The sequence below is a fragment of the Callithrix jacchus genome, chromosome 7 (assembly GCF_049354715.1).
Source record: "Callithrix jacchus isolate 240 chromosome 7, calJac240_pri, whole genome shotgun sequence".
NCBI classification, from domain to species: domain Eukaryota; kingdom Metazoa; phylum Chordata; class Mammalia; order Primates; family Cebidae; genus Callithrix; species Callithrix jacchus.
Genome location: NC_133508.1, coordinates 135,484,635 through 135,505,417, shown reverse-complemented (window position 1 = coordinate 135,505,417; position 20,783 = coordinate 135,484,635). Strand labels below are relative to the sequence as shown.

Genomic DNA, 20,783 nt, shown 5'->3' with positions numbered 1-20,783 from the left:
GAGCCACTGCGCCTGGCCACTTACATTACTCTTTATAGGGATCTCTACCCCTTAAATTCATATTTCCTTAAATTCATATATCCTAAACTAACAGATATGCCATAGGCAAAAGCATTCCACTGATAAGGACTCTTCCACTTATAAATGACAATAGTTTGTTTCCCAGTAGGATGTTTACAAAGAGCTTTAACCAAGCTGCTTTCCTTCTTTTCTTCTTGAGATAAACTCTTTTCTCTTTCCACATCCACTACTTCAAAGAGAGAGAATGGATTCCATACAGGAACTTCCTAGTAACTAACTCCTTTCCAGTGATTAATTCCTACTTTTCCTTCAAGATTAGCTTATATAGTACCTTTTCCATGCTGCTCTTTCTTTTCTCCTCTTTCCTTCCTTCCTTCCCTTCCTCCCTCCCTCCTCCCCTCCTTCCCTCCCTCCCTCCTTCCTTCCTTCCTTCCTTCCTCTCTCCCTCCCTGCTTCCTCCCTCCCTCCATCCCTCCCTTCTCTTCCTTCCTTCCTTCCTTTACTCTCTGTATCTCTTTCTCTCTTTCTTTCTTTCTCTCTCTCTTTTTTTTTTTACCAGTATCTTGCTCTGTTACCAAGGCTTGAATGCAGTGGTGTGATCATAGATCATTGCAACCTCAAACATATGGGCTCTAGATATCCTCCCACCTCAGCCTTCCAAGTAGCTGGGACTACAGGCAGATGCCACCATACCTGGCTAATTTTTAAAAAGAATTTAGTAGGTTTCTCTATTTTACCCAGGCTAGTCTTGAACTCCTGGCCTTAACCAATCCTCCCACCTAGACCTTCCAAATGCTGAGATTATAGGCCTGAGCTACTGTGCCCAGCAGTGCTGCCCTTCCTTGATCTGTACTACTGTAAGGTGACATGCCCATTTATGGGCCATTCAAGTACACTATCTTTACACATGACGAAGATTCTTTACTTGGCCAAATTTTAATCACTCGCCTGAACCTTCTCCAAGGCCCACATGTGTACTTCCCTATAAAGTCCAGTTTTAGCAAGAACTCTTCATCCTCAATATCTGATCACATTTTTATCCCCCAAGTGAGAGTTAAACTCCAAATACAGAATGAGGATTAGGAATTAATAGTCAAGGAGTAGGTTGGGGGTCTGTAGATAAAATATTACTGAAAGGAAACATCAGGCATAAGGTTTAATCCTGTTGGCTAAATCAATCTAACAGAATTCTTGCAGAAGACAGGCCAGGGTCAGACATCGCCTGGGTCATAGGGGAGGATGAGGTACCTGATGAGATATTGAAGATTATTAGATATCAAGGGTAAGGGATTTTGCTAAACTGACTTATCAGGGTTCTTGCTAAATGTGGATTTTACAAAAAAGTACAGAAATAGGCCTAGGAAAAGGTTCAGAAACCTGACTAAAGTTTGGTCAAGCAAACAATGTTTGTCATATATTATTACTTATAGATGCTGATTTTCTACCTCTGTGAGATTTTTAAGGCAGAGATTATTTTACTTACAGCTCACAGCACTATTGTTTTACATAATATTTAATAAATGGTTAGATTGATGCATGGATGATGCTCTTACCGCATGGCTCTGAATATTTCTGGTACATCCAATAATTCAACAGTGATGAAATGAGATAATATTTTCCAGGTTTATCACTGGCCAAAGGGGACTACTAAATAATTTTGCTTCTAAATAATATATTTAGATTTTTGTGTTCATATAGAATGGATAAATGGTAATTGCTATTAGAGAGTAATCTTTTTTTTTTTTTTTTTGAGACGCTCTTGTTACCCAGGCTGGAGTGCAATGGCGCGATCTCGGCTCACTGCAACCTCCACTTCCTGAGTTCAAACAATTCTCCTGCCTCAGCTTCCCAAGTAGCTGGGACTACAGGCACGCGCCACCATGCCCGGCTAATTTTTTCTTGTATTTTTAGTAGAGACGGGGTTTCACCATGTTGACCAGGATGATCTTGATCTCTTGACCTCGTGATCCACCCGACTCGGCCTCCCAAAGTGCTGGGATTACAGGCTTGAACCACCGCGCCCAGCCCTAGAGGGTAATCTTTACAAAGAATGTTGCTTCATCATATTGCTTCTCAAACTATGGCATATTAGAAGTTTTTCCAGAATTTACTGTATGCTGGTTTTGAGTTCTGCTCATCTTAGTTTATAGACTATTCTTACTTGGACTGTGTGCAATCTAAAAGTGAGTTGACATCATGCTTTTAATTATAGAAAATTGAGTTGTATCATAATTTCTACAGTATGATGCCTGTAATATTAATCAGACAAAATCATCACATTACATAAAGTTAATCATTAAAATGATGATCATTATTGCATGCTTATAGCATGCTATTTTTATTTCACTCAGCATCAACCACATATCTTTTCTGAATATGGAGGTGAAAATCAAAGCTGGGAATTTTTTTTTAACTTTCCCCCTGCTGTGTAAAAAGAAAGTGACAAACCTGATTTGTCAAATACAAAAAAAACAAAATGGACCCTTCTAGTTGCTTACTACTTTATTGGTCGAGATGAGGAAAAGAGAGGTTTGCATGTTTGCTTGATATGTCAGTTGTCCCTAATAAGGACATGCTGCATCAAACAAATAAGTATATATGGGTGCCATGAAAAGAAACATTCATACCCAGATTCAGAGTTACTTATTATTAATGATTATTGACAAACATTAGGTATTAAAAGGCACTAACACTGATATCTGTGAATTACTTGTCACAGAAGCTGGTTAATTTAAACAGGAACGCTGCATATGGTTAGACCACCGGTCAATTTGGCCCATTGTTTTCTGATAACAGCATAACTGATGACTGAAGAGAAACACCATTTGCTTCTGTATTTTAACCTTGCAACATAGGATGATCTGGTCAGGTAGCATGTCTTCTACTATGCCCTGTTATTACATTGGGATGGGTGTTTATTAGCCATTCATTCTGTATACTACTAGTTCATTCAACTTTCCTTTATTTAAATGTCTTTCAGATTTTCATAATAGTTCATCATTTATTCTAGTAAATAAAACCTTATTCAAGGTCTACTATGTGCCAATCATTTTGATAGACACAGACAGGGTTGTGACCAATCTTGATGCCCTGCCCTTCTATGTGGCATTCACTTGATGCCCTTTCATTGGCTTATTGGCTGGTTTATATTCTGGTTTCATGGGTGTCCATCTTAATGTTCATGGGCTTATACTTACCAATTGTTGACTATTTTAATATCACTCTTGGACATAAATGATAGAATGTCAAATAAGATATTCTTCCTCTGCTTAAAGAGTGTTGAGAAGGAGTTAACTATTGAACAAACAAGCTTATTTAAGTTGCATGTTAGTTTTTCAATTTTATATCTTAAGATAATATGTTCTTTGTATCTAATATTCACTTTGTGATGTAGTACTTTTTTGTTTTAAACTTACCTTTTATCTGGATTCAAGGTGTCTCTATTAACTCATTTACAGTATTGGGTTCATTAATTCATCATGTGGTTCCTATATTTCATGATTTTGTAGTACCTGTATATGTGCTTAGACTGGGAAACTTGAGTCTCCTCTTCGCACGAAGAGACCTTTGTCCAGCCAAGCCCTTCATCTTTAACCCAATCTTTTCCTATTCTACTTGGCTTTGTTTGAGGTTCAGCAACTAGAATCATAGAGTCTCATTCTTTCAAGTAAACTGCAGTAGCTATTCTTGGACGTAATGAAGACCACATAGGATTTACTTTCAGCCATATCCTAATTTCAGATAAGTTTTTCATCCCTTAGTGTATTTTTGGCTTCTCTGAGCCTCAGTTTCTCCTTGTAGGAAGAAAATAATGCTTGTCCACACAGATGTTTTTCTTGATGAGGCCAGCAAGCAGCAGTGCGCTGTATGCTAAATCTGTGAAATCATGATGATGCCCAGTGCGGTGTTGGCTTTTTGCACCACAGCAGGGAGACAAAGTCAGATTGAAGCTAAATACTTTTTTGTAACAACAAATATACAGGTGTTATAACATATTTTCTGTGTGAAGATTGAGTTACATCTAAAGCATTTTATATATTTTCTGTATGAAGATTAAGTGAACGACATGTAAAGCACTTAAAAGAATACTTTTAATATTATAAATACTTACTATTATTTGTCTTGTTATAAGACAAGATTTACAGCCAGGCGTGGTGGTTTACACCTGTAATCCCAACACTTTGTGAAGCTGAGGTGGGCCGATCACTTGAGGTCAGGAGTTTGAGACCAACCTGGCCAAAAGGATGAAACCCCATCTCTACTAAAAATGCAAAAATTAGCCAGGTGTGGTGGCAGGTGCCTGTAATTTCAGCTACTTCTGAGACAGAAGAATCACTTGAACTGGGGAGGTGGTGGCTGCAGTGAGCTGAGATTGGGCCATTGCCCTCCAGCCTGGGCAACTGGCACCAAAGTAGAACTCAATCTCAAAATAAATAAATTCATACATACATAAAAAATAATAAAACAAGATTTATAACAAGACAAATAATAACATATTTGTTAAATACTGAAAGCAAATCTTTATGGTGTCCACAATATTTTAAAGTATATTTCACTTCACATATAATGTCACAATTTAAATTTAGGATCTTTAAGATGAGAGCATTCCTTCAATGATTGGGACAGGCTCAAGATGGGAATAAAGATTTTATTATTTACATTTCCTGAGGTTGTACACATTTTGCACAGAGGTGACACACACAGAGGTCATGAATGCATGGAGAGAGAGAGAGAGAATGAATGAATGAGACCTGCGGGCAGGCCAGTGCCTATGGGTCCAGGGCAGGAGAGAGAGGGGTGGGGGAGAGAAAGAAAGAGTAAGACGGGGAGAGAGAGAGATAATTAGAATATGAGACCTGAGAGAGAGAGCGAGAATGAGAATATGAGACCTGTGGACCAGTGTCTTAATTTATGGGTCCAGGAGGTAAGAGAGAGGGAGGGAAGGAGGGAAAAGGAAAGAGACAGACAGACAGAGAGAGAGAGAGAGAGAGATAATAGAGAGAGAGAGAGAGAGAGAGAGAATGCCCTGGGTGAAGGTTTTGCGTGGGGAATTTTAACAGGTTTGTTTAAGCAAGCAGGCAGAAGTTCCAGATCAAGCAGTGACTGAGAGGCAGTTACTGTGGTGTGTCTTCACAGTCCATGCAGGGTGGAGGGTCAGCAGGACCAGTCCAGCCCTCTGCATTTGCTTGTTTCATAGAAAAATGATGATCAGGGAGCAGGTGTATAAGGCGAATATCTTGATCCACCACACTGAAAAATGGGGGCACTGCAGGAAGGTAGAGTGTAGAATTGGAAACTGTGTTAAGGGTGACTGAATCTTTCCTCTGGTATAACAAAGTCCAATTTATATTTATAATGAATGCCAAGGCAGCATAGAATTATAAGCATTCACTAAACAAGTTTACCCCGTATTTTCATTGTCCTAATATTTTCCTACTTCCCAAGATAAATCTTAACATGATCTCACTCCCCCAATATTAATGCTTTCCAAACAATTATATATATGCAAATGATATTTCTATTTTCTTTTAAACAATTTTCCCTTTCTTTTATGGAAAATGGAAAATCTAGCTATCAAATAGCAAAATAGCAGGAAGTGCTGTGATTTATGACTGCTGCTTGATAGTCTAATTCTACATGTATTAGTGAGTGAAGAAAATCTCTAAAGTTTCAAAAGCAAAAATGCAGACAAATCTCTTCAGGGGCCAGTGTTCATGCCATCCCCAGTGCACTATCAGATAGTTGGTAAGAATGCTACATATTTGAATACATGTTATCAAACCTTGTGCACAAAGAAAATTATGATGTGAGATGAGGATATAACAAAGGCAGTTTTCTTTTATGTTCATAACTATGTATGATTATACAAGGTCCTCAAAAATCAAAACCATGGTGAGAACATTACCAAAAGATACTCAGGCAGTCAATAATTGATCATCTTTATTTTAAATTCTTAGAAGTTTTTGATTTGTTAGTCATGTCCAATTTTTGTTTCCAAATTTGCCAAAAAGTGTTAAGAGATTATCTATATATAATAACAGATACTATAGAAGTATTAATAGATAGCAAAGATAGAGCAGTACCAAACAGGTCCTAGATCAATCTGTGAAACATATTCCCAATAGGTACAGTATAGTTCAATGTTTCATTTCTGCCCTCCACAGAAAACAGTAGTTATAGATACACAATGTATATTGATTTATTCAAACCATAAACATTTGGAGTTGTTATTCAATCAAGTGTGGCATTATCATTAAAATGTAGCATCACTTGACATTTTGAAAAACAATAAACTGGTTTATATTGATGAGTTATAAGGTGATGTGTGACACAAATGTGACAAAAGTGATACAGAAAACATATTTTTCATACCGGAATCATATTTATTTTGTAATTTAAATTATTCAAGGAATAGTTTGCCTTCCAGAAACCGTACATTTTTATTTTGTAGAAAATTAAAGAGGAGTCTAAGGTTTGTCTTTGTCCGATTACTAACCTTTGTTATTGGGCCACCTTTCTCTTTAAATCACAGTCTCATTTCTAAGTTGTATTGAATAGCTGAAGAATGATTCAGAAAAAAAAAGTGAATTTAGAAAATAACAACTATGAATACATAGTCTTCTATATGCTAAGTTCTACTTTAGGCATTTTACATTTTAGAGTTGTTTTAAGTAACACCACACATACCAATTAATGAGATGATGTTCTCCCCGTTTTATGTATAAGGAAACCATCACAAATAAGCAGCAGAACAGATTTCAAATTTGATTCAGTTCCACTAACCTCTAATCTTCCTGTCTGAGCAATGAGAAGTTGTAGATCAACTGTGTTGTATATTTGCCACCATAATATGCCACATGTTCATTATTTTTAATATTGCAAATTTCTTTATTTTTATAAGAAAAGGGAAATACTGTGTAATCATTGTGATGTGCTTCTAATTTTTAAGGCTTTGATGACAATATTCAAAAAATATCGTAAATAAGACATAGATTGAATAGCTTCATACTAGTGTATAGTATAGATTAGTGTTTCCAAGCCATTTTATTCTTACCCCTTTAGTATCCTAAAAATTTTTAATGCTCCCTGCTGTAATGTTAATACCATAGAAATATTGTATAACTGTTTATAAACTGTAGCTCTTTGAGCGCACCAGACCATTATGATAGCTAAGGATTTTTTCTTTCCTCCAATAATTAAATTTGCTCCCTGGGGGCAATATTACTGTCTTTGAAAATGCATCATAAAGACCAAATTCTGAGCCAGTCAGTTATAATCTATTAAGACAGTGGTTAACAAGGTATCATCTGTGCACTAGAGGCATAGCATCACCTTAGGAATTTTTTAGACATGCAAATCCTCAGGCCCCACATAAATGTCCACACATAGAAACTCTGAAAATAGGCCTGTGCAGTCTGGTTGAATGAGCCTTCCAGGTGATTATGATGTATGTCACCAATTCTGGATAGGATGTTGAAAGATGGGCCCATGGCTTGATTACAGCATTGAGTTAATTACTTTATGTCTCAGTTTTTCCATCCTGACAAAGCCCAGACGACTCTTAGTTTGAAGCCTCATACACAAACCACAGTGGAAAAGCTACTCAGGGGTTCTGTTGAGAATCCACCTGGCTTTCAGAGGGAAGGAAAAGGATGAGACTGATCATTTCAAACCACTTCATTAGGACATTTTTGCATTTTTCTTAAAAAAGGAATACTCAGCATAGTACCTCTGATTACATTGAGAAAGTCCTAGATTTCTCCAAAAACAATGAATGGAAAAATAGGCAAATAAGTAAATATTGATATTGTGTCTCAATAAACATTCATTATATATATGAAAACAAACAGAAGCAGGGGTATCCAAATTTTGTGGCAGAATTAGTTATGTAAGAAATGGGGAAGAACTGGGATCCATCAGGAAAATATGCTTGTTTCACTGTCTTGAATATTTCATTTATAATATTTGCTTCTGTGGTTTTATAAAAGGAAGAAAAAAAGGTTTTTTTTTTATTTCTTAGTTCTACAGAGCTTCTCTAGTCTTCTTCTCCTACCTACCATTCTAATCATGTACTTGCACAGATTGGCTCACCCACTTTATTGACTTTTTTCCAGCTTAGATGTATGCAGTCTGATAATAAACAGAAGTATTTATTTTAATATGCGGCATGATTAAAAAAGAGAGCTTAATCTACAGAGTCGAAGACATAAGAATAATAGGCTACTATGGTGAAACCTCACAAACCACCAGCTGTAGAGCATGCAGTACTTAAAACTTGAGAAATATTCTATGATGCTGTGGTCTATAAACATCCACCTTACAACTCCAATTCAAGATTCCCTGAGTCAGTGATTTACAAAATGCAAATAACTGGCAACTGAAACTCAGATTTGGTGAAAGAAAAAGCTTCATATTGACTTAATATCATAAGCTTTAGCATGTATAATTCAATTAGAAATCAAATACTATATGGAATAAGAAACATTTTCAAGTTTATTCTCTGTTCTGTTCTGTTTTAGATGGAACTTGCTAAGGAAGAAAAGTGTGAATTTCTGCCATTCCTGTCCCCACGGAAGGTTATAGTAAAAGGTGGGAGAATTGTTGCTATGCAATTTGTTCGGACAGAGCAAGATGGAACTGGAAAATGGAACGAAGATGAAGATCAGATGGTCCATCTGAAAGCCGACGTGGTCATCAGTGCCTTTGGTTCAGTTCTGAGTGATCCTAAAGGTACAGTGCTGGGAGCTGAAATATGTGATGCAATTGTCTGTTATTTTAGTGCCATAATGGTTTCTAGCTTTCAGGGAATTGGTTGTCACTTTATTTATTTTCCTCCTCTAGTTAAGAAGTACAAGCAATCTTGATTCAAAAGGCTTAGAAATGGTATTTAATGCGTATACAGAATTATTTTTAAAGAGGCAAGAATTAAAGAGAACATTAATTTTTAAGTTCTTAACCAAAATACATATGCTACCCTATAATGATACTTGCCTTGTTTCTTATAGAAGAATGGCTTTTCTTTTCACTTAAGCTAGAGTAAGAAAGCGAAGCAGAGTAGTTGGAACAGCCAGTCTTCAATGATTCAGACAAATTAAAATCTAATGAATGGCCAAAAATATAATTTGTGTTTATTACTATCTTTATGCCAGATCATCACTTCAAACATCAGAATTATCAAATTAGAAAGTTTAAGTATCTGTCATTTCACCTGGATGGCATAAATGAATATGCTGAGAAAAACAAAATGCTTTTTTAAAAGATAATGAGAGAAAGAAATGTTTTATCTAACATTTCAACTGAATAATGATTCAGTCAAGTAAGACTACTTTATGTTACACTTTTCCCACATACAGTGTTTTTGTGGGTCATTGTAGATGAAAGCTTACGTACCTAGATATCTTCATTTTACAAATCCTTTTACCTTTTAATTCAAATTATTGAAATGACAGTTAACCCTTTTGTCTACTGTAGTGTTTTGCAAATATGCTTTTCTAGGTCAGAGATTCATTAAGAACAACCATACCAAAAATCTCTCTAAACCTAATGACTCCTGTCTATGACTTGCTACTGTATTCATACTAAAATTACATTTTTGTCTGAAATTGGAAGAGGTATATACATGCAAATGTATATTTTCATGCCACAGAAAAGTAAAAAATTCAACTAGTCATCAGGATATTTTATCTGCCGGACATCAAGCATCTTGGTATTTGGAAACATCCAGATGTTTAATGTCATCAAGATAAATGTTTTCAAATAGCTAGATGGTGGCCTAAATTTGTCACTTTTTATCTAGACATTTAAGTGGTATAGAGACACAGTTAGAGTATGGTTCATTTATTTAACTGAATTCAGGCAGGAAAAAAAAACAATATGAGAACTGCATTATATTATCTAAAAAAGCATATTTTTACTATGTAAATACTCGGTACATCACCAAAAATTGCGTAAAATGTTGAATCATGTTTAACTAGCAATTCTGTTGATGATTTTCCTATCCAAAAGGTTTGCTTAACTATTAAAATTAATGTTTTATATTTGAGAATCCAAATATTAATGAAAATTATCTTTTCCTGAGCAAAGCTAAGCACATTTGACTCAGAAAACAGCATTTGCAATCTCAGATATGATTTTATAAGCTTCTGCTTGTGTGTGTGTGTGTGTGTCTGTCTGTGTGTATTTGTGTATACATCTATGAAGAATAAAATATTTAAGTTAGCATATAAAATATGAAGAAGGAGAAAATTTGATCTACTCAAGTTTGACTAGCTCATTTCAGACATTGTGCATTTTATTCCAAACTTTATGGTGTATATTTCTTCTAGAACTTCACATATTCCACTGCTTATACATTTAGAGAAATCAACGAAAAAATGTTTCTTCACTATGTTTTTTTCCCCCTTTCTATTTGAAATAATAAATAGTCTGGAGAAATTATCCTTAAGTAGAATTACCAACTTTACCAGGAGCCTTCAATGTTTATGTTACCAAGAAGTTATTCTCCAAGTGAGGAGGAGCTGGCAGAACTGCAGTGTGAGATAGCATTCATTCCTGGACTCCCATCCAAATGTTTCCAATACTGTTTTTTGGATGGAAAACATTAAAGAAAGGAGTCAAGGAAGAAATATTTGTTAGAATTCTATCAATAAGGTTTTACTCAATAGTATTTAAAATCTTAAAATAACAGTTTCAAAGTCAGAAAACTGACATGTGCAGACATACATGTAAAATACAGTGAAAAGCGTTTTTTTGGAAGCAACTTGTCCATTTGGGTAAGAAGAGAAGATATTCATGTTAACCCTCTTCTACCATAAATTTTCCTAACACCTATGTGCTGTCCCTTATATGTGGTACCTAGTGATTATCACGTATTTGATACCTGTTTTAATATATTCATCTTTTAAAATGTTAAATTCTCTTTCCACCCCTCCACATTTCTCCTTCTCAGCCTCACTTTGCACGGACTCTAATGAACTGCATGTCGAATGCAGTGCTGCTTTTTCAGTCATTCTATTTTCTACATTTTATACTTGATAATATTAATGATTTCTGTTTGAAATGCTCTTCTTCAAGTCACTTAAACTTTCTGAGGCTCACAGAAAATCAAATACCACATGTTCTCACTTGTAGGCTGGTGTTGAAGAATGAGAACACATGGACATAAGGAGGGGAGCATCACACATTGGGGTCTGTTGGGGAGGAACTAGGGGAGGGACAGTGCGGGTAGGGAGGTTTGGGAGGGATAACATGGGGAGAAATGCCAGATATAGGTGACGGCGGGGGATGGAGGCAGCAAACCACATCACCATGTATGTACCTATGCAACAGCCCTTCATGATCTGCACTTGTACCCCAGAACCTAAAGTACAATTTAAAAAAGCTTTCTGAGGCTCAATTTCTTTGAATAGATATTTCTGTGATATATCTATTGAATAGATATTTCTGTGATATATCTATTGAATAGATATTTCTTAAAATATCTATTAAAAAATACAAGCATGTTTATCTTTCTAACTCTCAGGACTATTGTCAGAATTAAAATGAAATAATATAAAGGACTTGGAAACAAAACTAGTATGCATTGTTGTTTGTGACACTATTTCCTTACTTCTTCTTTTAACTATTCCTTTCCAAGCCTATCACTGACCGCTTTTCTTCCTCCAGCTTTTTACTTTCCAAAGTTCAGAATTTGTTCATTTTCTCTCCTTAACATATTTATTTCTTGAGTGAACTAAATGTCTTGTTCATTCATTCATTAATCCATACTTATTTGTATTCACTCCTCAAGATATATAAGTGAACTTCTGTGTGCTAGACAGTGGCTAGACTTACAGCAGGCATTATTTCCTATCTGTGTAAAAATAACTCTGAAATCTAGTTTTCCACTCCCCATTTCTCAGAAGACCTCCTTTCCATCCTAAATTTTTGTTCGTGCATGTGACAAACATTTACTGTGTATTTAATGAAAATGAATGAGTCATTGCATGGATTTTTAAATTCTGTAGACTAGGTGTGGAGGCAGATCTGTAATCAATAAATTTTATCTAAAAGTGAGGAATTTGTACATTAAGAGAGATTTGCACACAGCAAAAAAGTTCACCTTATCAGAATCTTTTCTCAACTTCACTACTACAAATGGTACCATTAGTACTCCCCATAGCTGGAGTTCAAAATTTTACCCCAGTTCAGATTTCTAATTACAATTTTTATTAACTGTACCAATATTATCTTATACTATTGTATAAAGCTTCCACTTCTTAACACATGAGAACATCAGCAAATGGCCTTCTATATATTCTGTGTATCTAGCTCTATTTTCTTCCATTCCCTGTTGAATTATTCCTCCCAGCATCCAGCATAGGGTGTATTCCATAGTGGTAACAGAGAAAATCTTTGGTAAATGCATTACATAAAGATATGCTGAAAAAATCGAGGAATGAAGTAAACTTGACAGAGTACATATAAAGTATAGTGATAAATTGCACTCTTAGCAGTTTCTGATTGCAATAATATTTAAAATGAAAATACTTTTAAAATCTCAAATAGATCAATAATACTAACTTGAAAAGGTAAGCTAAATTGGAAAATTTAAAGATTACATTTTTTAATGTTTGTTTTTGTTTTTGTTTTTTTTTATATATTTTCTTGCAATTTAGATTCTGGGGTACATGTGAAGAACATGCAGGATTGTTGCATACAGTCATATCAGGCAATGTGGTTTGCTGCCTCCATCCCCATCACATATATCTGGTATTTCTCCCCATGTTATACCTCCCCAACTCCCTACCCCTCGCAGTCCCTTCCTTAGTCCCCCACTAGCCGACCCAGTGTGTGATGCTCCCCTCCCTGTGTACATGTGTTCTCATTGTTCAACACCTGTCTATGAGTGAGAACATGCAATGTTTTATTTTCTGTTCTTGTGTCAGTTTGCTGAGAATGATGATTTCCAGGTTCATCCATGTCCCTGCAAAGGACATGAACTCATCGTTTTTTATGGCTGCACAGTATTCCATGGTATATACGTGCCACATTTTCCCTGTCCTGTCTGTCATTGATGGACATTTGGGTTTGTGCCAGGTCTTTTCTATTGTAAACAGTGCTGCAATCAAAATATGTGTGCATATATCTTTATGATAGAACGATTTATAATCCTTTGGATATATACCCAGTAGTGGGATTGCTGGGTCAAATGGAATTTCTATTTCTAGGTCCTTGAGGAATTGCCACACTGTCTTCCACAATGGTTGAACTAATTTACACTCCCACCAACAATGTAAAAGGGTTCCTATTTCTCCACATCCTCTCCAGCATCTGTTTTCTCCAGATTTTTTAATGATCACCAATCTAACTGGCGTGAGATGGATCTCAGTGTAGTTTTGATTTGCATTTCTCTAATGACCAGTGATGATGAACATTTTTTCATATGTTTGTTGCCTCATATATGTCTTCTTTTGAAAAGTGTCTGTTGATGTCCTTCCCTGACTTTTGAATGGGTTTGTTTGTTTGTTTTCTTGTAAATCTGTTTTACTTCCTTGTAGGTTCTGGATATTAGCCCTTTGTCAGATGGGTAGATTGCAAAAATTTTTTTTTCATTCTGTTGGTTGCCGGTTCACTCTAATGATTGTTTCTTTTGCTGTGCAGAAACTCTGGAGTTTAATTAGATCCCATTTGTCTATTTTGGCTTTTGTTACTAATGCTTTTGGTGTTTTAGTCATTAAGTCCTTGCCTACACCTATGTCCTGAATGGTTTTGCCTAGGTTTTCTTCTAGGGTTTTTATGGTGTTAGGTCTTATGTTTAAGTCTTTAAACCATCTGGAGTTACTTTTAGTGTAAGGTGTCAGGAAGGGGTCCAGTTTCTGATTTCTGTGTACTGCTCACAGGTTTTCCCAACACCATTTATTAAACAGGGAATCCTTTCCCCATTGCTTGTTTTTCTCAGGTTTGTCAAAGATCAATCAGATGGTTGTAGATGTGTGGCATTGCCTCTGAGGCTTCTGTTCTGTTCCCTTGGTCTATATCTCTGTTTTGGTACTAGTACTGTGCTGTTTTGATTACTGTAGGCTTGCAGTATAGTTTGAAGTCAGGTAGCGTGATGCCTCCAGCTTTGTTCTTTTTGCTTAGAATTGACTTGGCTATGCGGGCTCTCTTTTGGTTCCATATGAAGTTTAAGAGATTACATTTTTAATGTCACTTTCTTCTGAAATACTACACAATCTTTCTAATTTTCTTAATTTGTTTCACAATGGAGAATATAAAATAATTTTTACTGTTATGCATATTATATATATGTAATAAATATTTACTGTAATAAAATGATAAGTGCCTCAATGGCTTATAGAAAAGATAAGTATATCAAATTTATAAAATGAAGTTGGATAAGATTTGGGGATTATAGTTGCTAATTATTTCATTGCTACTAAGGATAATAATATTGATAAGTCAGCATCATTATTTTACATAATTCTATTTCTTCCATCATTTTTTGGATTGTACTAGGGAGTGGGAAATATGAACAAAAGACTAAATAGTCCATATCTATGTACATTGAATATATAAGTTCTGATCAGCGTAATTTAATTGAATACTTCATTAAACACTTGTTCAAATTTTAAAAGCAATGGTGTCCAATTTCTAACTCAAGTTATATAAACTCAGACTTAAATATCTTTCTTGTGAAAAATTCAAAATGGTTCCACTTAAAAAAAAATGTCCTCTCTTCCCTCTAAGTATGTAAGATTCCAGATCATATCACGTTAACTTGGGATTTTATTGTTCAAGATAGATGTAGAAGCTCTGGGGGGATTAAGCAGAAACTTCCTATAACTGCATTTATACTTTACAAATATTCTCTATTCACTGGAATTTTCTAAACATTTATTTAATATATATATGTATATTTTATTATGTACATATGTATAATATAATATATATGAACATATATTTGTATATAAAATACAAATTTTTATCTATTTCCTAATATAGGAAGTTTTGTCTTCAGCTAAACACTATTGTCAATATTTATTGAATTGAATTGTGTTTCTTCTTGTTTGTTGGTACAATGTCAAGTTTTATCAATTTATTGCTTGTTTTATAGTGTATCGCCCCTTCTCTTTTTATTGGAACCAAACTGCCAGTTGTTAAGTGTGCCCAAATTTTTGTTAGTTTTTAATTAGTAAGAATTCTTTCCCATTTTCACTAATCTCATGGCGTTATTTTTACAACCAAGGCAATAAGGTTGGCCTTGTCCTCACATTCCTAGGAGATCTGGATGACATAATTTTATGGTTTGTTGAATATAGTTCAGACAACTGAATGAATGTACTTTAGCTCATTCTGTGATTCTGTGCCTCTCCCATACCCTGCACCACAACCATCCTCTCATTATTTTGAAATTTTGACTTTGTAAAGATTTATGTCTTCTGATCTTCCAGAATCTATTATATTTTATTTTCAAATTATACCGTAAACCCCCAAGGAGGGCAAAGAGTGTACCTTTATGCTAAATTGTAGTTCCAGTAGCAACTGACATGTTAGTATGCACAAAATAAATCCACAAAAATATTTGTGGATTTGACTTTACTTGATTCACGTTGGGGTATTAATTTTATTTTGAGTTACTGTTTTTTCCTATAATGGAATATGCTTGGTTTATTTTTCTTAGAAAATATAAAAGTTAAAAAGATAATTCTATTATTCTATTGCTATCAGTTCTTCCTTCATTGTGGCATAAAGTGTTGCATTCCTTATAATACAATAAATACTACACTAATTAGAGTCTGTCTCATATATTGGCTGAGAGTAGGGTCTCTGGAGCCAGGATGCCCAGCTGGAAACCTGGCTGTCCTTCTTCTAATGTCATCATCTTAATGAGTTACCTAGTCTCCCTGTTCTTCATGGTCCTCATGGTGTAAGGGGGATGACTATAGTATCAACTTCCTAGAGTTATTTAAGAAGAAATTAATAAATAATAGATATAAAGCACTTACATATAGACCTAGCATATAGTAAGCTTAAGTTACAGATGTTATTAATCTGTATGGAAACCATATCTTGGTAATTAAATTGATTTATATTATACTCTTATATAGCTATTCGTGTTGTTTAGGAATAAAATCATTTGAATATCAAGACTTCATCAGGAACCTTGGAGACTCTGTCAACATCATTTTGTAAATAAGTGAAGCACATGCTTATACATTCATGATTTTTTTAATGAAAAAATGCTCAATGGTTAGATTTTTGCTGAAAAAAAGATGGAACAGTCTATAACTGTATAATGTATTTTTAAAACTATTATCAATTCTAATGTTTTTCATGCATTGAAAGCAATTTTTCAACTATTTTTAGTTGTTAGAAATATCCATTTTGAATTTCTGCAAATGAGGTACCTAAAAAACACGTATTTTTAAATGACTTTGATTTTCCTCTTAGGAATGATGAAATTGGACCAAATTGTTTTGTTTGTTTTGTGTAAAGATCATTCATTTGTATTTTAAGAAGAAAAGAAAGGCACTTTTGAATATTCAGCTAAGTTTGAGATTTTAAATGCTTGAAAATTATGGGATTATATAACTAAGATTGAAAACCCATGTTTTGGGAAGGAAGAAGTTAGGATGAATGGGGATGGACTCCACATCATGTTGCACCACACTGCTCAGCAGAGCGCTGACAAAGTGACTGAGCTCTGGGCACAGCCAGGGAAGATCCAACCCTTCCTTCTCTTAGGAAGGAATTTATATACTCACTCCACCCACTGCCTACATTTTCTTTCTGCTTGCTCACTGGGAACTAGAGATAACAAGGAAACACAAAACCTAGATAGTTCTGAATCTTTAATGTAACTCTCAGAAATCAGCTCCCTTGATAACATTGATTGCAATTAGTTCCATAAGGGAGTGTTTTCAGAAAAAAAAAAAAAAGAAAAAAAAAAGGGTTTTAAATCACACATCAGTTGCTCTTATTAGAAGGCCCTCAGAAAAGTTTTTGAAAGCCTCATGGGGTAAATCAAACATTCTGTCAATAGCAGTTTTGAGTGTAGCTTTGATTTACTTGCCCCCATACTGAGAAAAGGTGCAGGCCATGGGTTAATTTGCCTTGTTCTAGCCTAACTCAGAACTAGAAATTGCCAGTTAAGCAAGAAATGGCCTGCTAAGATTCTGACGGTGCAGAAATTCAGAAATTTTTCAAATGTGTCCGTTTTTCTTTTCTCAATTATTTAGGTACTGGGAAAAACCTATGAAAAATGTTTTAATGTTGGCACTAGATGAGTTAGGCATTCAAAAATGATGGTTACCTATGCTTTAAAAGACCTGGAATCAGTATGTTTGGTTTGATTTACTCCTTGTTAAAATGTAACTTATTTGGTAATTTATAATGAAACTGAGAACATTAGGAAATTTTCATAAACCCCATTTCTTATCATATTCTGTTACTATCATATTCTGTTTTTCAAACAAGAAAGCATCACTTATAGAGGCTACTGGTGGTAAAATTTTCTTTGAGCAACTATCCACTCTTCATGACCTTCAGCTTACATAATTTCTTTTATCAAAAATAAAGGGGAAGAGGGAAAAATTGAGTAATAATTTGAGAAACTTTCATAATTGGTCAAATCTTCACTGTTGCATGCATTTTAATAAACATATTTACAGTGAGGTTTCAAGAATACTTTACTATATATGCTAAATAGGATACCTTTTTGACTAATGGCAAAACGTTAGAGGAAGGGACGTATAGTGATTAATATAAGTAAGAATGAATGACGTTCTTACTTAACATTAAGAACTAAAGTAATCAGTCCAGCATACACTGGATACAATACAATAACTTTCATTAGGATTTTCCTTATTTATATTTCCAAATGTACTAGAAGGGACCTAAGAGATCATATATTCTAATCCCCTCACTTCACAAGTTAATTTTTTTAATAACATATGATGGCTAGTCCAGGCTCTAAGATAGGTCTCAGAGATAAAGTAGTGAAAAGAAAAATGCAAACTTTGCCTCCAACAAAGCACATTTTAACGGGGGCGCTCACAATTACAATAAATTGTACTTTGAGAAGTTTAGATTCCCAAGGAAGCACAGAACAGAATCTAAGCAGTCAGGGAAGCTTCCTAGAGGAAGTGGGTTGTAAATTGAAGTCTGAGTGATGTGTAGGAGTTTCCAGGTGGAACGGGGGTGGAAGGGAGGGAAGCCACAGGGAGATTATGCAATTTGCTCAACACCACACTGTTAGATTAAATAGTCATTTTACAGTCATTTTAAAAAGCTGTAAAAAAATATGTCTTTAGAAAGTTGTCATCAGCCTACTTACTTCATGCATGTTCTCATCTTCGTAAATGAAGATCTGAGTTTTTCATTTGTATTTCTAAAATAGAACTTTTTATTTTATGATTTCTACTATTAATTCTCTTGTTATTCACCATGCAATGAACATTTTGTGATGCACAGCTGTGTTCCAGGCACTGCTCAGGCACTAGGAATACTGACATGAGTAAAAGAGTGTTGCCCTTTAGGGACCTGTAGGCTAATGGGAAAAACAGACATGTAAATACATATATAGCAACACAATGTGCTAATTTGAGGTCACATTTGGAATGGGTTTTAGAGCTTGAGTAGGAGTTTTCCTGTTACAGAGAAAATTATATATAAAAGTATGGGCTAACAAAATGACCTCATATGGCCAGACAACGGGGAGGCATTCTGTTTTGCTGGAGCAGATGGTGTGTGGTTACATAAGGGTAGGGAGCAGGTAGGGATAAGATGGCAGGAAATATGGCTAAAATATATGTGGAGTCAAAGGATTACATGCTAAAGTAGGGATTATGAATTTTATGCTGTAGATGTGCAGGTGACAAATGAAGAGGTTTAAAATAAGGGAGAGATCTTTGTCTTGAATGAAGTAATTCTAGCAGGTGTTAGAGCTTCCTTCTGTCTGCTTGGATTTTGACCCTTTGTAATAATCTTCAAATAGTTGGGGATTAGAAAAGAAGCAGCCACATTTTGAGAAGGATCATTTTAGTAGTCAAATGCATTTTCTAACATTTAGTGCCTGAATTAGGTGGTTATTCAGTCATAGGGTATGATCCACCTAAGTAAATCCCCTTATGAGAAGCTGGCCCAGTAACATTTTCAGTGTAAGGGGAGAAAGAGAACCCATGCTCAGATGGACAGCTTCAAGTTATAGGTTTGACCAGGGTGGATTATATAGGCCTCAATTCTTCTTCCAGATTCACTAATTTACATTATATTTTAGCTTTTTGAAGAGAGGTGGGAAGGGTGCAGTGTGACACCCTGGATGCTATACCAGTGATTGTTTCTCTGCATGGATGGCAACATCAGGAATGTGGAGTGAGCATGCCACTAATGAAGTGTCAGTAATGTTGGGAATGATGGCCTGGAATTAAGAAAGAGTAGTTAAATGATTAAAATAATATTTTCAGTAGTTTCAATGACTAAGATAGAGGAAGTGGAAATACAGGAGAAAATTCAGAATCAAGATATATTTCTTAAGTAGAATAGTCAGAATTTGGTTATCTGCTTGATAAAGAGATTGGTTGTGGGGTATCTAACTAGGAGGTATACAGGTATTTGGAGTGCTAACAGAACTCACAAATGTAGGAGGTAGAAAAGATCTGAGTGAGATGGTGGTGTATTGAATTTGGATTTGCGATGGAACAACCGAAGAAGGGGACTAGAACTAAGAAAATAAATGACTGAAAACAGACATTGAGAATTATTACACATCATCTTCCTGTCTTTTCACTGCTATACCTTAATGCCTAGAACAGGAGCTATTCATTGATTTAATTAATTGATGAAAGATGTTATAATGTATCATTTAAATAACAGCTTATTCAAAGTGTGATAAAAGAGTATATGTCTGGAAATCCAGAAGCCTCTCACATTCCATAATATGAAGGGAAAAAAAAGTCAGCTTTTGTTACTGTTGATTTTCTGACAGTAAATCTTTTAAGGAGGATATGACATCAAGGGACAGTTTATTCCATGATACTTTATCTACCTTCCCCTTTTTACTAATACATACGATTCTTCATGTACTGCCATGTTAGTTTAAAATGTCTGAATAATAACAATGATAGATCCTTTGTATTGGTTGCCAAATGATGAAAATGAACTATTTTTGTCTTCTTTATACATAGACTTGCTTTTAATTATATTTTGGGCAAGAAGAATTTTCAGGAACCTAATTGTAACACTGTACATGTTTCAAAAATTGTTCTTATGGGAAATATTTTTGCTTGGTTAAAAGATTTATCATCTTCATTATGAAATATACTATGCAGGGTGAGGATGAAGTGATGGAATCTAATGCAACTACTGGAATTTCTGCAGAATAACTATCCAAAGTAATGGAATCTTTGCAAAGTTTTTCTTTGGAATTATTTTAAAAGGGTAGAAGTGATGAGGAGGGAGGTCAAACTGATAACGGCGTTGAAAGTGATTTGGAATCAACGTCACATCACTTACAACTGCCTTAGATATCCATTTGAAGCACAACATGATATTTCTGTAATTATTTTACTTCCCTCTAATAACTGCATAGGAATAGGTTTGTTTCCCCAGTGAATAGCTCTGTTCAGAGCGTTTCCTTATCTTTATTTTCCAGGTTTCACTAGTGGTTGATATCATATGCATTCTTACAGGGAGACAGTGGATAAATCAGTAGTTTTCCATCAAATCAAAGATTACATACAAGAAGTAGAGCAGTGGCATGTAACAAGTTTTGTTAGGGAAAA

The 20,783-nt window shown here is 35.0% G+C and overlaps 1 protein-coding gene across 4 annotated transcripts in view; it reads left to right on the top strand.

Annotated features, from left to right (window-relative positions):
* Positions 1 to 20,783, top strand: part of DPYD (dihydropyrimidine dehydrogenase) — an 895,784-nt gene that overhangs the window by 398,736 nt on the left and 476,265 nt on the right. For all 4 annotated transcript variants that reach the window (XR_008473049.2, XM_035252229.3, XM_054236576.2 and 1 more), the window contains one exon: positions 8,541 to 8,751. Coding sequence is in view for 3 of the 4 variants with exons in the window: in XM_035252229.3 (XP_035108120.1) it covers positions 8,541 to 8,751 (211 nt within the window). In the remaining variant the exon portion in view is untranslated. The remainder of the gene's footprint in view (positions 1 to 8,540; positions 8,752 to 20,783) is intronic.